This window comes from Hyposmocoma kahamanoa, unplaced genomic scaffold, assembly GCF_003589595.1.
Source record: "Hyposmocoma kahamanoa isolate Upper Pololo Valley unplaced genomic scaffold, ASM358959v1 116, whole genome shotgun sequence".
NCBI classification, from domain to species: Eukaryota; Metazoa; Arthropoda; class Insecta; order Lepidoptera; family Cosmopterigidae; genus Hyposmocoma; species Hyposmocoma kahamanoa.
In genome coordinates, this window is record NW_020653391.1 from 746,142 (window position 1) to 767,774 (window position 21,633).

Here is a 21,633-nt window from a genome sequence, read left to right on the forward strand (position 1 = left end):
CACACACACACACACACACACACACACACACACACACACACACACACCTTTTGTATTGCCACCTACGCATACTCAGTAATAAATCGTTCGTCAAACTAACCGGTCTTTTACTTGCTCCGATATATCTCACTGGCGACGAGATTCGAAACTACCTACGCGTGTGAAAAAAAATAAAAGTGCATTATGTCTTTTTTGGGATATTTGCCTGTTTTTAATCACAAAACCAGTGAATGGGCTATTTTTAAAAGTAGATTAACACAGTTTATACTTGTAAATAGTGTAAAGGAAAATAAAAGTGCTATATTAATTACACACTTGTCGGACGAATCGTACCGGTTGGTTCGTAATTTGGCTTACCCCAAGAAAATTGACGATCTGAAATATGACGAGTTGATTTTATTACTGGACACGCACTTCAAGCCGAAAGAATGTTCATTTGCTGACATGTCGAATTTCCATGGGGCAACAAGGAGTTCAGGCGAAAGTCTAGGAGACTGGCGGCGCGACTAAGGGGGTTGGCAAGCTATTGCGACTTCGGCACCGCTCTGGAATCGAACCTGAGGGATCGATTCGTCCGCGGCCTGGGTTCAGGTCCCGAACGCGACAAATTGTTCGAGCAAAAACCGTCAACGTTGACCTTTGCTCGGGCTTTGGAGTTAGTAGAACAAGCGGCTTGTGCTAGAGAAGCGAAGGCAGTTGTGGTAAAGGAAGAACAAATTTTCCGAGCGCATTTTGGAAGCGGTTTCCGTCGGGCTTCGGCGAGCGGTGCCAGCGCGGGTGCTGGCAGCAACGGTACGCGCAAGCGTGCTGGCCGTGAGCAACGGGATCGAAAGCAAAATACGTGTTCTGTGTGCGGATTAAAAAATCACAACGATTTGGTATGCCGTTACAAAAATTACAAATGTGAAAAGTGCGGTATGAAAGGTCATTTAAAAAAAGTGTGCAGTGTTTTCAAAGTGAACAATATTTCAAACGCAACGGAGGAAATGAAACACCCTCACAGTGGTGAGGACACCGACTGCGAGGAATGTCAGATATTTAATTTAAGGTATGAGTCTGTAAAACCAATTATGTTGAAAATAATTATAGGCACACACCAAATTAACATGGAATTAGATTCCGGTTCAGGTACCTCGGTTATTTCCGAAAATTTGTACAATAATTATTTTTCAAATTATATGCTGTATAATTGAAATGTTAAAATGTGTTTATATGACGGCCATAAAATATCACCATTGGGTTATCTTGTTTGTGCGACAACTTACAATAAGGAGACAAAAAACATAAAATTTTTTGTAATTAAAAATGGGGGCCACCCTTGTTAGGGAGAGATTTTATGTCCGCATTTAACTTAACACTTACGGAAAAAATAAATAAAATTACTTTGAACGCGGACGAGAATGTTTCCGAGTTATTAAAACAGTATCCAGACTTATGGCATGATGAATTGGGAACGTTCAATAAGTTTAAAGTCAGCTTACATTTGAAAGAAAATGCTACCCCTAAATTTTTTAAAGCTAGGCCAGTACCGTTTGCGTTACAGGAAAAAGTTGAACAAGAGCTTGAAAGATTAGTACAACTTGGAATATTAGTCTCTATTAACTATTCAAAATACGCCACACCAATTGTACCCATAACAAAGGAAAACGGCAAGGTCCGATTAGCAGGCGACTACTCGGTAACAGTTAACATAAAACAAGGACCTTATCGTAGAAAAATACCCTTTGCCTCGAATCGAGGAAGTATTCGCAAAATTAGGGGGTGGTGAATGTTTCAGTAAAATTGACCTCAAAAACGCATACAATCAATTCGTTTTAGATGACTCGTCACAAGAACTCACAACGATTAACACCCAAAAGGGGTTATTTAAATACACTCGCTTAGTTTATGGACTGGCTAATGCTCCGGCTATATTTCAAAAATCAATGGAATCCCTTTTGTCAGGTGTGAAAGGAGTGAGTGTATGGTTGGATGATATCTGTGTAACAGTACCGAATAAAAAAATACATTTACATAGGCTGCGGGAGGTACTGCGTAGGCTACGTGATGCGGGTCTAAGGCTGCAAAAAGAAAAATGCGAATTTTTTAAGCAATCGGTGACATACCTAGGGCATGTGATTAGCAAAGAAGGCCTTAGAACGAATCCTGATAAAGTGCAGGCCATACAGGATGCTCCAGAACCAGTAAACGTCACCGAAGTAAAAAGGTTCATAGGGGTAGTTAACTACTACAGAAATTTTATTCCCAATGCATCGTCAATACTAAGACCATTGTATGAATTGACGCGTGATGGCGTACAGTGGAAATGGGGTGAAGAGCAGCGTAGCGCTTTTAACCGAGTTAAGCGCGAGCTCGCTTCGGAGCGCGTGCTGGCGCACTTCGAGCCGGCGGCGACACTCGTGCTGGCCGTAGATGCGGGGCCGGCTGGCCTAGGCGCTGTGCTCAGTCAGCGGGACGCCGAAGAGCGCGACCGCCCGCTCGCTTATGCCTCTCGCTCGCTCGGGTGTCACGAACGTAATTATAGCCAGATCCAGAAGGAGGCGCTACTGCCATAATTTTTGGAGTAAAAAAATTTCATCAATACTTATACGGACGTAGCGAACCATTTATTTTAAAAACAGACCACCGACCGTTAGTATCTATTTTTAATAAAAATACCGGAATCTCAGTTACCACAGCGCTAAGATTACAAAGGTACGCGATAATATTATCAGCTTATAACTATGTAGTACAATACATATCACCTTTGTTTAGGTACTTCATCATCATCATCATATACAGCCTGACTTCACCCACTGCTGGGTATAGGCCTCCAAGTTTCTGTGCCACTCCCTACGATCCCGTGCTAATCTCATCCAGGTTCGCCCCCCAATTCCTACGATGTCATACGCCCGTCTCGCCACTGGAGTCCTTGGACGCCACTCAGTTATCCCCTTACTCCATCTGTCATCTTATCAGATGCCCAGCTCTACTTTAGCTTCGTGATGCGGTTCCCCACGTCCTTTACCTTAGTTCGACTTCGAATCTGGACATTGGTAACACGGTATGTAAGCTTGACCGAGCATGACATGCTCCATGGCTCTCTGTGTATCTCTCATCCTATGCACAGCCTCCTGCGTAAGCGTCCATGTCTCGGCACCGTAAGTCATAGTAGGCAGAACACACTGATTATATAGACGGGTCTTCAGACATTGTGGAATTTTAGCTGACCTAAGAATGTCGTACAACTTGCCAAACGCGTTTCAATAAAAAGATGTATCAAGATTGTTTACATTTAGTTAAGTACATAAACAAATGGACTATAGTACGTATGAGCTTCGTTGCGTACGCAGTCACGTAGTATAGTATTTCGTGGTAGACCTCCTGCATTTGAACGTCAAAGATCAAAGTCATTGAATTTAGAGATTTATCATTTAAAAATCTTACAAGGGATTATTCTTTGATACACAACATTAAATAGTTGTCTATATATCTAATATATCTTGTAAAATACCCTATAAGCCCTATACGCCGGTGTTCAAGGCTCTGCAGCTTCGCCTCTACTAATTCCGAGTCACCTATAAGCATCTTGGTACGCTTGTCAATTGAATCCAAGGTGGCCAGTTAGTATACACGCTTACACGCTTGCCATTATCTCAGTAACTAATACAAAACAAATAAAAATCAAATGAATAGCACGATATAATGTAACAATAAATAATTTTTGCAGCCATTCTTTACCTAAATGGCATTCCAGCCGGCGGTTGTATATCGCTTGGTACCTAGTCAGGCCAGTAAACAGGGCTCAGAGCAAACCGTTTCTACTCTACCTTAACCAACATTTGGTTAAAATGCACTAAGCTTGGTTACCTACAGTTTCTACTATTATATGTAGTAATTTCCTTGCAGAGCACAAAGAGTCAACCGCAATACCTCTTATAGAAGTTTGCATGAGCTGTAGCAGCCGTCAGATCATATTGAATCAGGCGAAGGAACACAACACGCGGTTGCAAAAAGACATGCAGGCCTTAAAGGATGTTCTTTACAGGTACGACTTGGACTTTATTCTATAACACATACGGGTTACTATGTTAAGCTCCTTTAAGGTCAGGATATCAGGCTATCGGTGCATGTTTGACCCAGTGCAACATCATGACGATTTATGAACCTTATCAAAACATGTATGGCTTTTTAATGAAATATCATGATAGTAAAACATCATAATACACGCTAATAATGGGTGAAATTACAGGCATATGCGACTTGTCATGGTGATAGGCGCAATGCCCCTTAGATCTTTACCATCAGACACGACTTATTCGTCCATCGAGAATATAACCAGAAATAGAGACGAAATAAGGGCCATACATTCCTGGTGATACATACATATACATATTTATAAGTGATACATCACTTATAAATATCAACTGTCGTTTGCACTGAAATAGTACAGCGATAACAAATGACCTGTGTGTACGTCTTCGTAATTCCAAAAATAATAAAGATAATATTTCTAACTATGGCTGTTCCAATCGGTGGTGTGGGAAAAATAGCAAAATATCTAATTATAAAACAAACGGAATCAACTTTTCATCGATAATTAAATATTAAATATGTAATTTTGCAATTTTCGTCCATTATAGCAAAGTTCAAGTTAACTGGTCGATTTGAAGTGAAACAATTGATGACACCCATTGACGACACCCGTCAATTGTTTCGAATTCGGGCTGGCCAATCGGAGCACAGTAATGATATAGCAGAATAGGTTCCAAACAAATTAAATGACATTTCGTCTCTATTTCTGGTTATATACTCGATGTGTTCGTCCCTTCACTTGATATTACAAAAAATCGCTACATAAGACAGCATAGTCAGGTATTTAGTACCTATTGGTACACCAGATGTCGCAACGAGTACCAAATAGCTATTTTTGTAACTAATTAGTTTTACATTGACAAGCTGCAGTCAAAGCTGTTCTTTTATTTTATTTCTAGTGATAAAAAACAAATAAACTAGATTACACAGATTTTTGTGGATAGTGCCGGCTTGTTAAGTATGGATAACGCAGGGAAACCGCTATGTTGCAATCATCCAATTATTGCGAGTTTCGACACGAGGCGCCATCGCCATGGCAGTGACATAACGTGGCATAACGTGATGGACTAGTTGCAGCACGGGGCGCCGATGCAGCGGAACGTGACGATGGCACAAGCCATCTTTGGAAACCGGACGTGTGCCATCCTCAGATGTTCCTTTGAAGAAGCTTTCTTTCTTTTTAAAATAAAAATTACAATAAAATTATTAAACTAAAATTATGTATCTAATGATCGATGTCAAAATCAAAAATGACGATTGCACACGTCCGGTTTCCGAAGATGGCTTGTGCTGTCGTCACGTTCCGCTCCATCGGGCGCCCCGTGCTGCAACTGGTCCACCACGTTGCACTGGGATGGCGCCTCGTGTCGAAAGTCGCAATAATTGGGTGATTGCATCACAGCGGTTTCCGTGTGTTGTCCATACATAACAGGCTATTATTTTATTTTGTTTAGTATTAGCGCCATCTGCCCAAATTAGGAAGCGTTAATTTATAACTTAGGTCGTAACACACAGTGCAATCTATTGACACGCATATTTATCAACGTTCAGATGATAATTTTAGCTCATGATCAAAATTTGAATAATATTAGAAGGAAAAAGAACTGACTTCTTATATTTCATATTAAAGAGGAATTGATTGATATCCACGGGAATTTACATAATGTAAACTACTTCCAGGCCATTGATCAGCGCCATCTAGATATAATACGGAATTTTTCAGAGTTATGATCTGTAGTATGAAGCTTAGCAGTCCTGTTGAGCTACTGGGGGCCTACCATAACCTTCGAAAAAACAATCTTATTTTATTGTAAGCTTATAGTAAGCTTATTATAATATTACTCATATTCGTACCATGACAAACCTATCAACCAAGTAATGTATTATTGCTAAAGTGACCGAAAGAACGAATGATTTCCCAATATTGTCTATTCCTTACTAAAAATAGGAAAGAAATAACGCTATATGAACTGTATAATGTCATTTCTTTCTTTTTTAGTACTTAATATTATTTACATTCAGAGAATTTTAATTGCCAAAAAAGAAAAGTATGTAATAATGAAATCTATTAAAATTACGTTGTTTTCAATTGTTTTTCGGCATTTTCATGAAGAAAAATAAAGAAAACTAGCTGAGTTATGATTGTCACGTTATGAATTCGGTATTTTAGTCTAGTGTCAACTGTTAGTGTCGCCATGGAGCATATAGATGTCGCTGTCATAATCGCGTCATGGTACGAAAAATCAATGTAAGGTTAAAGTAATATTGTTTTAAGAGGTTGTGGTAGGCCCCCTGGGCCATGATAATATTCATTACAATTAATACTACAATTTATAAGGCGACATCTTTTGTCAACCTTTGATAGCTGTAAAGGTACCTTGTTGAGAGACGAAAAACTTTCATAGTTTTCTCACAGATGGCGCTACGGCTAATAACCGTTAAAACCAACATTTAATTTTGAACGATGTTTAGTGAAAACATTCTTCAGGAGATTATTAGTTTAGATTTTGTGCTAGCCACGCACCATGCGTAAACAGCAATTCGAGATTTGTGATCATAGATTCTTAGTAGAGAACAACGTCGTGCTAGTATGCGACTTATCAGTTTCGTGCTGTCGTAGGTTCGATTCTCTGTGCAAATTGTTATGTCTATGCAAATAGGCGAGGGTAAATCACTTTCAATCGGTTGGACCGTCTGTTTGCTTGGGATATAATTAAAAGTGTAACTGATTTTATATTTATTAAATTAAACTATTTTTCCGATTTAAATCACGTATATTACAACTGCCTTCGTGGCCGAATGGTTACCTTGGTTGTCTGCAACGCAGAGGCCCCGGGTTCGATTCCCGGGCCAGAAGAAATATTTGTATGGCCTACATTTATTTATCTCGTAAGCTTGGGTGTAATTTGTGGTTGACTGTGTGTGTGTCCATGGCACCCGCGACACATTGTTTACCTAGTGCGGGACTATGAGTGCGAGTGTTTATGAGTGTGTTATATTTGTTTTTTCTAACAAACATACGTTTCAGGCCCTTAACAGGTCCCATGGTCACGACTGACTCAGAGTTCCACGGGACATGTAAAGGGCAGTATAAACAGTAACACTGAGCCAGGAAGACGGACTTTCAATACCCTTGGCCTTCCTGCTGTTGTACAGAAACACTCAGGATTGCTCGCTGGCTGACCTTGAAATATCGCCTCGTGAGCGATGAAATTTATAAGAATATGACTTTGCTGGAATAATATTTGACCATGGGAGATGTAAAGGGCCCGAAATAGTGATGAAAGAGACTCGGTCTTTTAAGGCCTTTTAAAGAACGTCGAATTATTTTCAACGCCTCACGACTACTCTAGCCTTTTAACCCTCAAGTCTTGAGTCAAGACTAAAACTGAAGACTAATTCGAGTCGAAGTCTTTTAATCCTAGGAAGCTTAAAAGACTAAAACGACTAAAAAGACTAAAACAACTGGCGCCTCACAGCCTCGGGAGTCGCGAGTCATGAGCCATATGGCGTGTTTTTTATTCTACCCACAAGGTATTTATTTTACGATTTTTATTATAAGTAAATAAACGTGATTATTTACTAGATACTACTTACGTCATTTTTATTTATAAACTTCGGGTTTAATAAGACATAAAATAGGTATAAATCCTTTGCAAACAACTCGAGTCGTTTAAGTCTTTCAAGTCGTTCAAGTCGTTTAAGTCTTTTGAGCCTTTTAGTATAACGACTGAGTCTTAATAATAAAAACTCGAACCCCTAGTTTTAATTTTAGAGTCGAAGCCTGTAAAATGGAGTCGAGTCGTTATAAAAAGCCTTAAAAGACTGAGTCTCTTTCATCACTGGCCCGAAACGTTACGGTATTTAGATCCGAAAAATAATTTCATTTCCTACCCGAAAGCCCGAAACTTAGTAAGTACCTAGTGTTATTACTTTGTGGAAGGAGAAATAAACGATTATTATTATTCTATATTTATTAATATTATTTTTCAGACTCAACGTTCAACTATCTCGGTATCAAGAGAAAATACGTAACAACGTACAAACCCTTGGTTCTGATGGGAAGTCCGAAAATATTTACAAGCCTAGTGAAAAGTTGGATCTAGATTCCATGGTTTCTGCTAATCTGGGCTGGAAAGGACAAGGTAAGAAATTGTGTATAATATATATTGCATCCGTAAAGCGTTGCTGTCATGTGGTCTACAGGAGATGTTCCTTACTAAACCCCACCATAGTAGCGCCTGTAGAAAATATGATGGCAATTCGCCTTTTTGTTGATTGTAGGTGTTTCTGGTCGTAATATTACAGGCACATGGGACTTGTAAACTTTGTCTCAGGGTGACGGGCGCAGTGGCGGTGCTCGTCAGATCTTTGCCTGCCTTATATATTTATGAAGCCAGTATATTTGTTAAAAAAAATTGGCACTTATTCACCAAAAATATTGACATTAATCCTAGAAGTTTCAGAAATCCTAACAAATTAGTCTACTTTGATTTACCTCGTCTGGAAAAATATAGCTGTAACTGCATAGGCATGTGTATAAAAATTTATAATAAACTACCTAGAGATTTAATAAATTTACCAATTAGGGCTTTTAAAACTAAATTGCATGAATTTTTGAAGGATAAGGTATATTACACTGTTAGAGATTTTTTGATATAGTGTATAATGTGTATGCAGGTATAATGATTTTAAATATTAATGTTTAGATTTAAAAGTTGCGTGACGACCCATATTTGCATGCCACAATCTGTCTGGCTAAACATGTAGTACATAATTTTTCTATTGTTATCTTGACCACCATGTTTATTGCAAATAAATTGATTTGATTTGATTTGATTTGATTTGCGGTTTAAAGCTCTGAGTGGCACTGGAATTGTTATGGATAGGCGTATCGTTTACCTTCTGACGCACGACTTGTTCGTCCCGTCACTTTATATTATAAAATAAGACTTAATTAAAATTTTACTTTTTCAACCGCTATCCACTATATGCTGAGTGTAGATCTTTTTCAGTGTATGCCATTGTTTTCGATCTTGTGTCTTCCTCATTCAATTTTTTCAATCCAGGGCATCGATTGCCTGCTTATGCTTCTGTAGCCTTCCCTGAAAAAATCTACTAGAGGAAAATAAAGCACTGCCGTGTTATGACCACTTGTTCTGTTTTAAGATTGTCAACCAGCGTACTATTTATTATTTGTAAAATACTAACAACTTCACAGGCGTCTGTTACCAACATCATAAACAACTATTGGTCCATTCCTTTGAATAATTCTTCAGATTTTACTTTCGTTCAAAAATAAAAATATTGTATAAATCATTCTTAACGGTGATAACTCAGCGCGGTACCTAACAAAAGAAAGAGGTCTGTAAAAAGTACCATAGTCCAATAAAAAATGCAGGAGCGGGGTTGGAGATATTCGGGAGGTCGCTTGCAAGTTTGAACTTACTACAACCTTTTTTTTGGCATTGTTTGTTATTTTTGTAAACAGCTATTTTTATAAACTAATATTATGCTACTCGAATTTTGTGAAAAAAATAAAGAAACAAAAAACAAAATAAAAACGGAATATGTCCGAAAATTAATTCTGCATAATGTTCATTGGAGGTATCGAAATACACATCTAAAAAGTTTCAGATATTACAACAAAAACTTATAAGTTTATTATTGGTAAATTTTTGGTATAAGTCATGGAACAATTGATGTTGAAGATGACGAACAGTTGATGATGATGTTAATAAGACAGACCTGCGAAGTTATTAGTATTTTGCAAACAAACCTGTTTAATGAAGTTGTATGAACAATCCTATTGTTTCATGTGCGGTGATATAATAGTTTTTATATCATTAAGCTTTTTTACTTCACTTATTTTGGATTTCAAGTTTTTTCATACGAATAATGCATACATAAATTATGCATACAAATGTAACTGATTGGACTCAGTGTATGTATGCACCATGATAATATTTAAGTAAAATACTGAGAACATAGAAGACACCCGAGCTGCTATCTCAGATAGCTGATCAAAACATAACGTATATTGTGTTGAATGACATTTTCCAGACCCCGATGACGCGAATTCCAATAAAAGTGGTCACGATGATCAAACTCACGGAAGAGTTGTCGACCTTTCTGGATTGTTGAGTGCGCAAGCACTAGGTAAGTAAATTATAATAATTATCCCAAGTAATCTTCTTTATAGCCTCAATTTTATTACATTTTAAAGAAACCCTCTGTATTACCTTACAAAAACTGTATTTTTAAATACATACCGAATTGTCAGTAACTTTGTGCAGATAGAACCTTACCTATTTCTGCTAAGCAGTAATATGAGCGTATCTGCGTTCCGGTTTAGAAGAGTGCTGGTGATATTACAGGCACATGGGACTTGTCAACTTATATGTCAGGGTGACGGGAGCAGTGGCAGTGCCCCTCAGATCTTTGCGACTTAAAGTTCTGAGTGGCACTGCAACTGTTATGGACAGTCGCGTAACTTACTATCAGGTACACGACTTGTTCGTCCCGTCACTTGATATTATAAAAAAAATAGAAGATCCATCCATAAATGCAGTTAAAACCAGCCAACAACGGGCTGAGAAAAGAAAATGATAATAATATTATGTTTATTTGGCATCACAAATCGCGAATCCAAAAAGCATTATGGTTCAATGGTTCCAGTAGAAACGCGAAAAATGTACATCCTTACTGAATCTATCTACATGTAAAAGCTTTCTTATTATCTTGAATGATTTTAATGCATATATTGAAATTGTTTGAAATACGTATTTTGTTGGTGTAAATTTATTAAATCTATTATAAAAATCCCTGTGTAATTTGCTACGCCTTACAGGGCGTCACTTGATACTTTGCAATAATAATCTACCAACTTAAATTGTATTTTGTATGCTTTAACTGTGACATGCAAATAAATTATTTGTATTTGATTTCTATTTTTTTTAGTATTGTAATAAAATATTATTTTGTGACATTTATTAACAAATCAGCAAACAATTAACAAAATTTTCTCAAACTTATATTTTAAAAACAACAGCCGAGCTGCTTTTACTCCTTAGATTTTGTTTCTGGAAGGTTTGTAAATTATTCCAGCCTGCTTTTACGTCACGTCACGACTCAAATAGCTGCAATGAATATCAGCATCGATGAATGTGAATGCTGATGCGGATATTTTAAACAGATTTGAAACAGATTATCCGCGGATGCTGATGTTCGCAGCAACCCTGTTTCAAACTATAGAATTCTCTCTGAAAGAGCCAATGTAACATAATTCCCGAAACACTACCCAGAACACCCAGATTGAAACCTATTTAGAAAAACTCATCATTTACTATATGAGTTAAAACACTCAGGTTTTCCAACGAATGTTTCGTGCAAAATTAGTGCTTTGCAATCATAAAAGGAGAACGATAGTCCTGTGGTATTGATACTTTGTTTTCCTGGGTCAGGGTTGCCGTTTGGTATTTTTTTGTTTATTTGACCTCCATCTCACCTGATGGCAAGTGACGATGAGGTCGACAATGGAGAATGCACCCCTAAATAATGCCTATTCATCCTCGCCTTGAAAAAGCCCAAGTTATAACGTTCAGGGGACAAGTCTGCAGGCAGGGAATTCCACTCCATGGCCGTTCGCCATTTAAATGTGGAAGCGTAACGCTTCGTAAAGATCCGCCTTTGGAATATCCACAACACAGGGGTGGAACCCAAGCCTACGCCTAGTCCCCCGGTGATGGAAAGGGGAAGGCGGAATTAAATCGTGTAATTCCATCGCACACTCGCCGTGATATATCCTGTAAAATACCGATAAGGAGGCAACTTTACGGTGGTGTTCAAGGCTCTGCAGCTTCGCCTCCACCAATTCCGAGTCACCTATAAGCCTCTCGGCACGGTTGTCAATTGAATCCAAAGTTGTTATTACTATTGTTTTTACTTATTCTAAATGGCAACACTGTTAAAGTTTGACAGATAAGTAATAGAGACAGCAATACCGTCGCTCGCCTCATTGTTGCTTCACTTCATCTCTGCCGTTCTTACTATTGGACAAAGAAACTCCAAGTATAGCAATATAAAGATTGCTCACTGACTGACTTTGAACTTTATTATAAGGCGATGAATTGCTTTATCAACCTGTTTTTCTGTTTCCAGCTCCTCTCTTCGACGCGTACCAAGAAAACTTGCAAGAAAAAGACAACCTCATTTTGGATTACGAAAAACAATTCGAGAATGTAAATAAAAAATCCAAACAAATAATATCAGAGAACAAATCGTTAACGGACAGAGTGCAATCATTAGAAGAGGAATTAGCAAGACTGAGACAAGGCTATAAAAAGCTCGTTGTTGAGAAAGAGACAGGTGATATTGAGAAAGCTACGCTTATCGAGAGAGCGGAGAGGGCGGAATGTAAGCTGAAAGAGGTTTATGAGCTTTACGAGGATAAAAGTAAGTTTCACTTTTAATTAACAGACATAATAGATTTTATCGTCATGCGTGTTTCGATTTGCCACTTTCCTGGCACTTGGACTTTGCATTCATTTGTTTTTTTTCACCTCCATTTTACCTGATGGAAAGTGCCCATGAGGTCGACAATGGAGCATGCCCAACTAATTAATGCCAATTCATTAAGTATGGCACTGTAGTTAGATTTTGAAACTGTTTTTATTTATTTATCTTCAAAATGTATTTTGTAATGTTATATGTATTTGTATGTTAATAAGTTTGTTTGTTTCTTAATTTTATTTCATGTCCGTATTGTACTTTTTTAATCAATAGCGATAACGCTTCATTTAAAAATTTTATATTTTTGTAATCTGTGGATAGTGAGCTTGATTATACAAATAGCTATACGGTTATAAGCCTTGTACAATTATTGAACATCCCTCAATAAAATAAAATAATCCCCTTTTTTAAAGTGTTATGCCCATTCACTGTTAAGTGGTCAACATTTCCTTCGCCAGTGGCAGCAATGATGCGAGACTACGAAACAGTGCATCGCGAGTATTTCGCGGTGAAAAGTGCTTTAGAAGCGACAGAGGGTAAAGTTGCTCAACTAGATGTATTAAGAGCGAGAACTGTACCGGCGGATTTGCATGAACGACGATTGGATCACTGCAAGAGGTATGTCTTGTCTGTTTGTCACGTTTTTGCTACTTCTGAGTTTTCCTTTTTGAATATGTTACAAACACACGGACTCAGACCGTCTTGGACTTGCTATTCAAGTAGACTCCGGTAAAACTGAGACTGCAAGAAATACCCTTGCTCTATAGCAGCGATATAATTATCTGATATTATAAAAAAAAAGTAACGGTTACCATATTGGCCTACCACGCAGAGGTCCCGGAGGCCTACGTTTATGTCTCTCGTGAGTCTGTGTGTAATTTGTGGTTGTCTATATGTGTCCAAAACACCTGCGATACAGGGTTTCCCTAGTGCTGGGTTATGAGTGCGTGCGTTATTAAAAAATAAAATAAAAATACAATTAAAATATCAGCATTCTTACAGTATTAAATAACAACCATATAAATAGAGAAATCAAACAAATCAAAAGTGTAGACAATTCGTTGGGAATATGGAGGCCTTCATTGGTGATATAGGTTTTAACGTGTAAAATGCACAAATTCTTTACGTTTTGTAGGTGACGTTATTAGGCGTGAATATGTCCTTAAATCACGGAAGAAGAAAAAAGAATGGAAGTACCTAAAGCCTCTATTCCTATCAAAACCGCTGTCGCCAAAACTCACGTAGTCATAATTTTGAAATGTTACAAAATCTTGACAATAATTGTTTGTAGTTTCTAATTTAAAAATAAAAAAATTCTGGACATATAAGTTTATATAATTTACCTTTACCCTGTTGGCATATCGTTGAAAGTTCAATAATTATTATTGCAAGTTACGATGTTTTTTTTGACTTTATATTGAAATTTCAATCAATGTGCTGTCATCTAGCGGTTAATAACTAAACGAGTCGCTAATTCGATGCGACTATATTGCATTGCAGCAGTATAATGCTTACTTTCGCTTCTTGTAACATAAAAAAATATTACGATATACAAAAAATTGCATTTGTATTAAAATTAAATAAAATAAGACTTAACGATGATATTGACACAGTACCATAAATAATGCGTTTATCATTTTTGCTCGCCAAATTAGTTTTGCGCGAGACGATTGACACGACCATAATGCACAAAGCGAAATGGCATATTGAGTTGAGAGACTATATGGAACTTCGCGTGCTGTTGACACACGTGGCATGCAAACTAAGCACTTCTGCTGAATTTATTGTTCTGTAGCTTAAATAAATAATAGGATTTAGTGAATAAAACGACGTTCAAAATTGCGGTTTCATATAGCAGTTAGACACTTTGAAATAATAAAGAAGCTGGTTTTTTTTAATTTTCAAATACTATCAAGAAATTTCGAAGAATTGTGAATTAAAACTTTATTTACATAAAATACGCTAATACTCTTTTTGCAGACTTCTAGAAGAATTAAAACACCAATACAGCATGGAAAACGAGCGTAAGACGGAACACATTAAGAAGTTAGAAGAACAAGCGAAGACTTTGGAAGAGAAGTACCACAAAGTTTGTCAGGAACACGAGGTTGTTAAGGAGGAGCTCAGAACAGCGCTAAAGAATGTTAGGTGAGAGTTTTTGTGTTTCTTTAAAGATTCATCCCATGTGCTCCCCAAATACGACATAGAGCCTGAAGGAATATTACCACGTCCATTTCCTATATAACAAAGGGTTTCTTAAGACTCATCATCTACCACGCACAGGGAAAACTGTTTTAGAAACCAAACCAATTCATCATATCATATGATGATATCTGTGGCTTATGTGTAGGGGACTTTTGGCAATATTTCATTATTTGCACTTACTCCAATATAAGAACCGAGAGAATATTGATGAACTCCTTGGTCGAGTGGCTTGCACACTGGTTTTCATGATGTCGCCATCTCTGTGGTCCTGGGTTTGATCTCCGACCGGGAACCTATCACAAACTCGAATTTTTTTTCCGAAATAACGTTTGTTCGAATTTTCATTACACCGAATTATAACGAAACGGTTGTTCTTTCACGATATGTTGGATATTTATCGCAAAGACACGATTAGGTTCGGTTAGATTAGGTTAAGTTAGGTTTAAAAGAAAATACCTTTTCCTCTCAAAATTACTTTCGAAGTTATGAAAATTCGAGCAAACGTTATTTCAGGAAAGTGTCATTTCGGACTAGTGATAGGTAACCCGGCGCTACTCATGAAATCTGTGCAATAAGCGCCATCTAGTTATTCTTTTTGTTATCACTAGAAATTAGAATCGCATTGATAAATTGCAGCTCGTTAATGCAAAACCCATCAGTTACAAAAATAACTATTTGGCACTCATCGCGACATCTGTTGTACCAAGAGGTACTGAATACCTGACCACGCTTCCTCTTAGAGTTATCGGTCTCATCATTATGTAAATGAATAGTTATTATTAAGTAAAGCGTTAGCTATTTAAGTGGAATATCGTCTGGCTTTGGGAAGATCTTGTAAGATTAATTCATTTTTAACTGCCTCCGTGGCCGAACGGTTACCATGCCGGACTGCCACGCAGAGGTCCCAGGTTCGATTCCCGGGCCGAGAGAAATAGTTGTATAGCCTACAATTATTTCTCTCGTGAGTTTGGGTGTAATTTGTGGTTGTCTATGTGTGTGTCCATGGCACCCGCGACACAGGGTTTCCCTAGTGCGGGGCTATGTTGAGTGTGTGCGTTATATATTTGATTGCCACGTTACTTGTTACAGCTTGTTTTTAATTTCTTTGATTCAGGTTGTACCGAAAAGCCGCGGTTATATTTCGCCAACGTGTAAAGGCAGCAAGTGCAAGGATAACAAAAGTGCGCAGGAGTGCGAGAAAGAGTAAGAGTACAGCTGAGCCGCTCAGACATGCACTTGATACGTTGGAGAAAATCAAGAGTGAAATTAAGGTGGGTTTATTACGACACATTCATGTGTATCTGGGTAGTTTGTTGACAAGAGATGTTAAATGTGAAAGGGACGTAGAGAGGAGAGTGCAAGCCGGAAATCGAGTGAATGGAGCCCTGTATGCCTTAATGGGTAGCGAGAATGTCTCAAAACAGGCACGTTTGGCTGTTCATCTGGGCGTGCTGGTCCCAACCCTAATGTATGGTAGTGAGTGTTGGGTGTGGCAGAAAAAACATGAAAGTAGAGTTAATGCTGTAGAAATGAGAGCTTTGCGCAATATGTGCGGTATTAGTCTTAAAGATAGAATGCCAAACAGTGAGGTAAGAGAGCGTTGTGGTATGAAAGATGATGTAGTGACAAGGAAAGACAGAGGGATGCTTCGATGGTTTGGTCATGTAGAAAGAATGTTGGTCGATTGACGGCACAAATTTATAGAGCGAATGTGAATGGAAGCGTGGGGAGAGGTAGACGTCGGTGAACATATATCAATCAGATTGAGGATGTCCTTAAAAAAGGCCGGGTTAAAAGTACCAATAATAAACGGGCATGTATGAAGAGATTGATGGAAGTAGAGAAGGCGAAGGAGGTTTGTCAGGAGCGTAGCAAGTGGAGGTCCATAGTCTCTGCCTACCTCGGTTGGAGACAGGCGTGATGATATATATGTATGTACATTCCACGTAAGTTCCAGCATAAGATTTTATTAAAGACAACAACTAATCTCTCTGTATTAAGCTTTATAACTATAATAATTAGTATATTAAATTCCGCCTTCCCCTTTTCATCACCGGGGGATCAGGCGTACGCTGGGGTTCCACCCCTATGTTGTGGATAATCCAAAGATTCGCACGAAGCGTTATGCTTCCACATTTATTTGCCTTATTGCCTGCAGACTTCTTCCCTGAACGTTATAACTTGGGCCTTTTCAAGGCAAGAGTGAATAGGCATTATTTAGGTGTGTATGCTCCATCGTCGACCTCATCGCTACTTTCCATCAGGTGAGATGAAGGTCAAATGCGCACTTATAATTTATATAAAATAAAAATATATATATCCATTATTTTATTCATACTTCATTATTTATTCGTTTATTAAGATATTTCATTGTTTAAAACAATTAAATATCTAATTTATTTTTGTTTATTAATTTGCTTGTCTAAGTATATTTTTAAATTTTGACTACAAGAAACATGTTACGTTATTTTATTGCATGTTCTCTAATATATACTGAGAATACCATTTTTTGTTTTTAATATATCCCTTTTTATGTATATTATAGGTTCCATGTTTGAAAGTAAACATAACACTAAGTGATTTCCTTACTTTTAAATATGAGACCTGTAATATGCATAAAAAAAGTATATAGTATTTAGAACGAACGAACGTTATTTTATAGAAAACGCAAGTCCGGGGAAAAGAAATTAAAAATCTATTTATTTACTAAAATAATTATACAACTTTTTTTTATAAAAAAACCGCCCTCAAAGGTTTATGGAATTACATTTATTTGATAAATTTAATGAAATCGGTTAACGGAAGGTGGGTGAAATAAGAAATCCAATAAATCGGATTCGTTCTTTAATTGGCCACCCTTATAGAGATTAGACGGAATATTTTCTTCAAATTTGAATGGGACCACACTACTGAGGTACCCCTTTTCCAACGAAAGAAGAATCATCGAAATTGGTTCACAATTTCGCGTAACATACACACAAAAAATGCTGCCGAATTGAGAACCTCCTCATTTTTTTTGTTAAATAAAAGGTAGGAATTGATGTTACTTACAGTTTAACTCTAATTGATAGGTAGTGAAATCTCGCGCTTCTACGTCTCTAGATGAGCTAGAGAGGCGCATCGTAGAGCAGGAGCGAAAAGCTGCGCACGCGCAGGCAGAGTACCGCAGGGAGCTCGAGAGGGCCACTATTGCGCTTGAGCACAAAGAGGGCATCATTCGGAGTCTTATTGATAAGGTTGCTGATGTCGAGGAGGTCAGGTGAGGAATATATCTTTTCCTACATCTGTACGAACACATTATTATGCACAAATTTTTACTCTTTGTTCAATAATATTATATTATGTTTATATATTATTATTCCATAGTATACTCGACTTTGTAACATTTTTTTTTTATTTGACCAACTGCTGTTTCGATATTTTGTTCAGATACAATGAAATTGTCCCTATAAAAAACTGAGTATCTTCTTATTACTGTCCTTGTCAATAAAAAACTGAGTTCATTTTGTATAAAAAAAACCATTTTATTGAATTTGACTAACTACTGCTGTCCCGAATGTTTTTCTTCCAACACAATGAAGTGACCTTTGCATGAAAGTGAGTCGATCAACTCTAAAAAAAATTATCAGTTCGTGTAATAAAACGCTGTTGATTATATCATTATAAATAACAGTAACACAGAACATATACAGGATGTATTGTAAAGCATACAGAAAACATTCTGTTATTCCCCCTTACGAGTCTTTACAACCTCAAATGGCTTTGGTTGGTTCCGCATAACAGTGAGAGTGTTGAATCAATCGCTTTGGAAAAAATATATAGTACAATTGAGGATATACACTGATTACTATACGTTGTGATAATACGATTCCTAAAAATTGTCACTATAGAAAAAGAACACAAACTTACCTAACCGTTGTATACAATAGGTACTCTACATCATCGAGTATATAACCAGAAATAGAGACGAAATGTCATTTAATTTGTTTGAAAACTATCCTGCCATATCATTACTGTGACAACTGCGCTCCGATTGGCTAGCCCGAGTTCGAAACAATTGACGGGTGTCGTCAACTGTTTCACTTCAAATCGACCAGTTAACTTGAGCTTTGCTATAATGGACGAAAATTGCAAAATTACATATTTAATATTTAACTATCGATGAAAAGTGATTACGTTTGTTTTGTAATTAGATGTTTTGCTGTTTTTCCCACACCACCGAATAGAACAGCACGGCATTGTTAGAGATATTATCTTTATTACAATAAATACAGAATATTTTTTGGAATATACGGAGACGTACACACAGGTCAGTTGTTGGCCTGTCTATATTTCAGTGCAAACGAAAGTTGATATTTATAAGAGCTATATCGCTAATGTGTTACCAGGAATATATGGCCCTTATTGCGTCTCTATAGACATATACCAATGATTTATTTTTTATATCAACTAAACTAAATAGAGTAACGTATAGTATACGATATACATTTTCCAAATGGCTTTAATTTCGTTTGTAAAATAATAAATTCCGAAATAAGTGCCCTCCCTGCCGCTCGGCCCAAGCAAAATGAACCGTATTATTTCATATTAAGAACGTATATATTTCAGATTAAGCCAAACAAACACACATCGTCTGCAAGGTATAGTGACGGATTCGGACCACTCTCCACAGGACGTCGATAGGCGAGCCTCTAAGAGACAAGAGGCTAGGAGCGGGGTGAAACTAGTGCCCGGAGCAGGGGGGTACTTCCAGGAGAAACCTGACCGGAGAAAGGGGAAAGCATAAAATGGATGTGTAATTAAGAGTAATTGAATGTATTGTGTGTCAATTATTATTACATTTACCCTAGGGACCGAGGTAGGCAAAACTCTCGTATAATTTCGCTGATGTGTGAATTTACCATCGAGTATATAACCAGAAATGGAGACGAAATGTCATTTAATTTGTTTGAAAACTATTCTGCCATATCATTACGGTGACAACTGCGCTCCGATTGGTCAGCCCGAATTAGAAATAATTGACGGGTGTCGTCAATTGTTTCACTTCAAATCGATCAGTTTAACTTGAGCTTTGCTATAATGGACGAAAATTGAAAAAATTGATATTTCGTTACCGATGAAATGTGATTCCGTTTGTTTTGTAATTAAATGTTTTGCTCATAGTTAGACATATTATCTTTATTACGATAAATACAGAATATTTTTTAAATATACGGAGGCGTACACACAGGTCAGATGTTGGCGTTGTACTATTTCAGCTTTCTAATTTGTGATTTCAGCGTAAACGAGATTTGATATCTAAAAGTGATATCAGTACCATTTGACTGATGAGTTGCCAGGGATGGATTATCCTTATTTCGTCTCTATTTCTGGTTATATATACGACGCAATCTATCTACATTTACGTACCTGCTGCCAAGCAGTAATGTGAGGATTACTGCGTCCGGTTTTGCTGGGTAAGGGTGCTCAGGGCGCAATGGGAGTGCCCTTCAGATCTTTGCGATTTCAAGCTCTGAGTGGCACTGCAACTGCTATGGACGTGTCGCTTACCACCAAAATGTAAAACGGTATTCTTTGTGCTCCGATAATTATAGCGTATTTAATGCGTCTTCACTTGTTAAAAATCTATTTTTTTTCTTTTTTTTCCTCCCTGCAGTCCTTAGGCAAATGAGGATGTTTTGTTCTGCGCATCTTTCACATGTACTTTAAGCTTAGGCCACACAGAGGTGGTACAACGGGAAAAGCGGTCCGGGGGCGAAAGTCGTACCGGGGCGTGCAATACTGCAGTTCCATCCAGGGATGAATGGCCCGTGTGACACCAAAAGCAATCACGTGTAATTTTATTACATATTCGCACAGATTTTAAAGAAAACACCATACCGCTGTCGGATAAAGTTAGAAAATTTTCTGCTTTTATTAACGTTACGAAAGCAACGCAAAAGAGCTTGTATTGAAACTTAATTAAAACACACACACAGTAACAGTTGTAAAAAAAATACAACGTCTGAGCCCGCTAAATCCCCGGTCTTGGATCGCGTCCCACTGCTACCGCTCTGTGTGGACGGTTGCATAGAACTCAGTGGAATACAACTCCCGCGCCGCATTGGAGGTTGTATTTGTTACGACTGTGGAGTGTGTTTTTATTAAGTTTCAAGGTCAATTCGACCGGAAAACTTATGTCATTGGTGCAGTCTTTCTCCAGTTTATTGAATACATGTGATAGAAATTATAGAAACAGTTTAAAGAAGGAAATGATTTGGGAAAATATTTCCAAGGAGCTAAATCAAAGTCGTGAGTATACTATTTTTTATCTTATTATATCACTGGGGCCGCGACTTGTTCATCCCGTCATTTGATATCGTAAAAAAAAGAAAACCTGGATAGCAAATGGTAGTATGTGTCTGTCCAAAGCAAATAGTACTTCCTAGTGGAATGTGGAACTTTCTCAGGATTAGTGCTAATAAAAGAAGAAGTTATGGTGTTAGGTTTATCTGTAAAAAAAAAAAGGTTGAAAATGAAGTGTGGCGTGACGCTTTTGGTGTCATACCCGCTGCCTTCGCGCTACAGTCCCGCCGTAAACTACGCGTTGTCTGGCACGCCTTCACTTCCCGCAGCTCCGCCCCCGGACCGCTTTTCCCCGCAATACCGCGTCTGTGTGGCCTGAACTTAATTAATTCTCGCTCCCGTCTCCGTGCGGCCAGAGCATTACTATGATGACGCAGGTGTTGACTTGTTATGTAAATATGCTCCGAAACATGTTTAAGGTGTCTATTACACTACCCAATTTCAAGGTAACTTTACGCTAAGTTAGGGAGGTGTCGGTAATTTTCAAGCAAGTTTTTT

The 21,633-nt window shown here is 37.7% G+C and overlaps 1 protein-coding gene across 1 annotated transcript in view; it reads left to right on the top strand.

Moving 5' to 3' along the window:
• LOC113239854 (protein Cep89 homolog) overlaps positions 1–19,792 on the top strand; it is a 27,900-nt gene extending 8,108 nt beyond the window's left edge. The window contains exons 6-14 of the mRNA XM_026477003.1: positions 3,889–4,027; positions 8,068–8,231; positions 10,138–10,233; positions 12,235–12,528; positions 13,044–13,203; positions 14,566–14,733; positions 15,905–16,061; positions 17,862–18,049; positions 19,399–19,792. Coding sequence (XP_026332788.1) covers positions 3,889–4,027; positions 8,068–8,231; positions 10,138–10,233; positions 12,235–12,528; positions 13,044–13,203; positions 14,566–14,733; positions 15,905–16,061; positions 17,862–18,049; positions 19,399–19,576 — 1,544 coding nt within the window. The 3' untranslated portion in view covers positions 19,577–19,792. The remainder of the gene's footprint in view (positions 1–3,888; positions 4,028–8,067; positions 8,232–10,137; positions 10,234–12,234; positions 12,529–13,043; positions 13,204–14,565; positions 14,734–15,904; positions 16,062–17,861; positions 18,050–19,398) is intronic.
• The last annotated feature ends 1,841 nt before the right edge of the window (positions 19,793–21,633 follow it).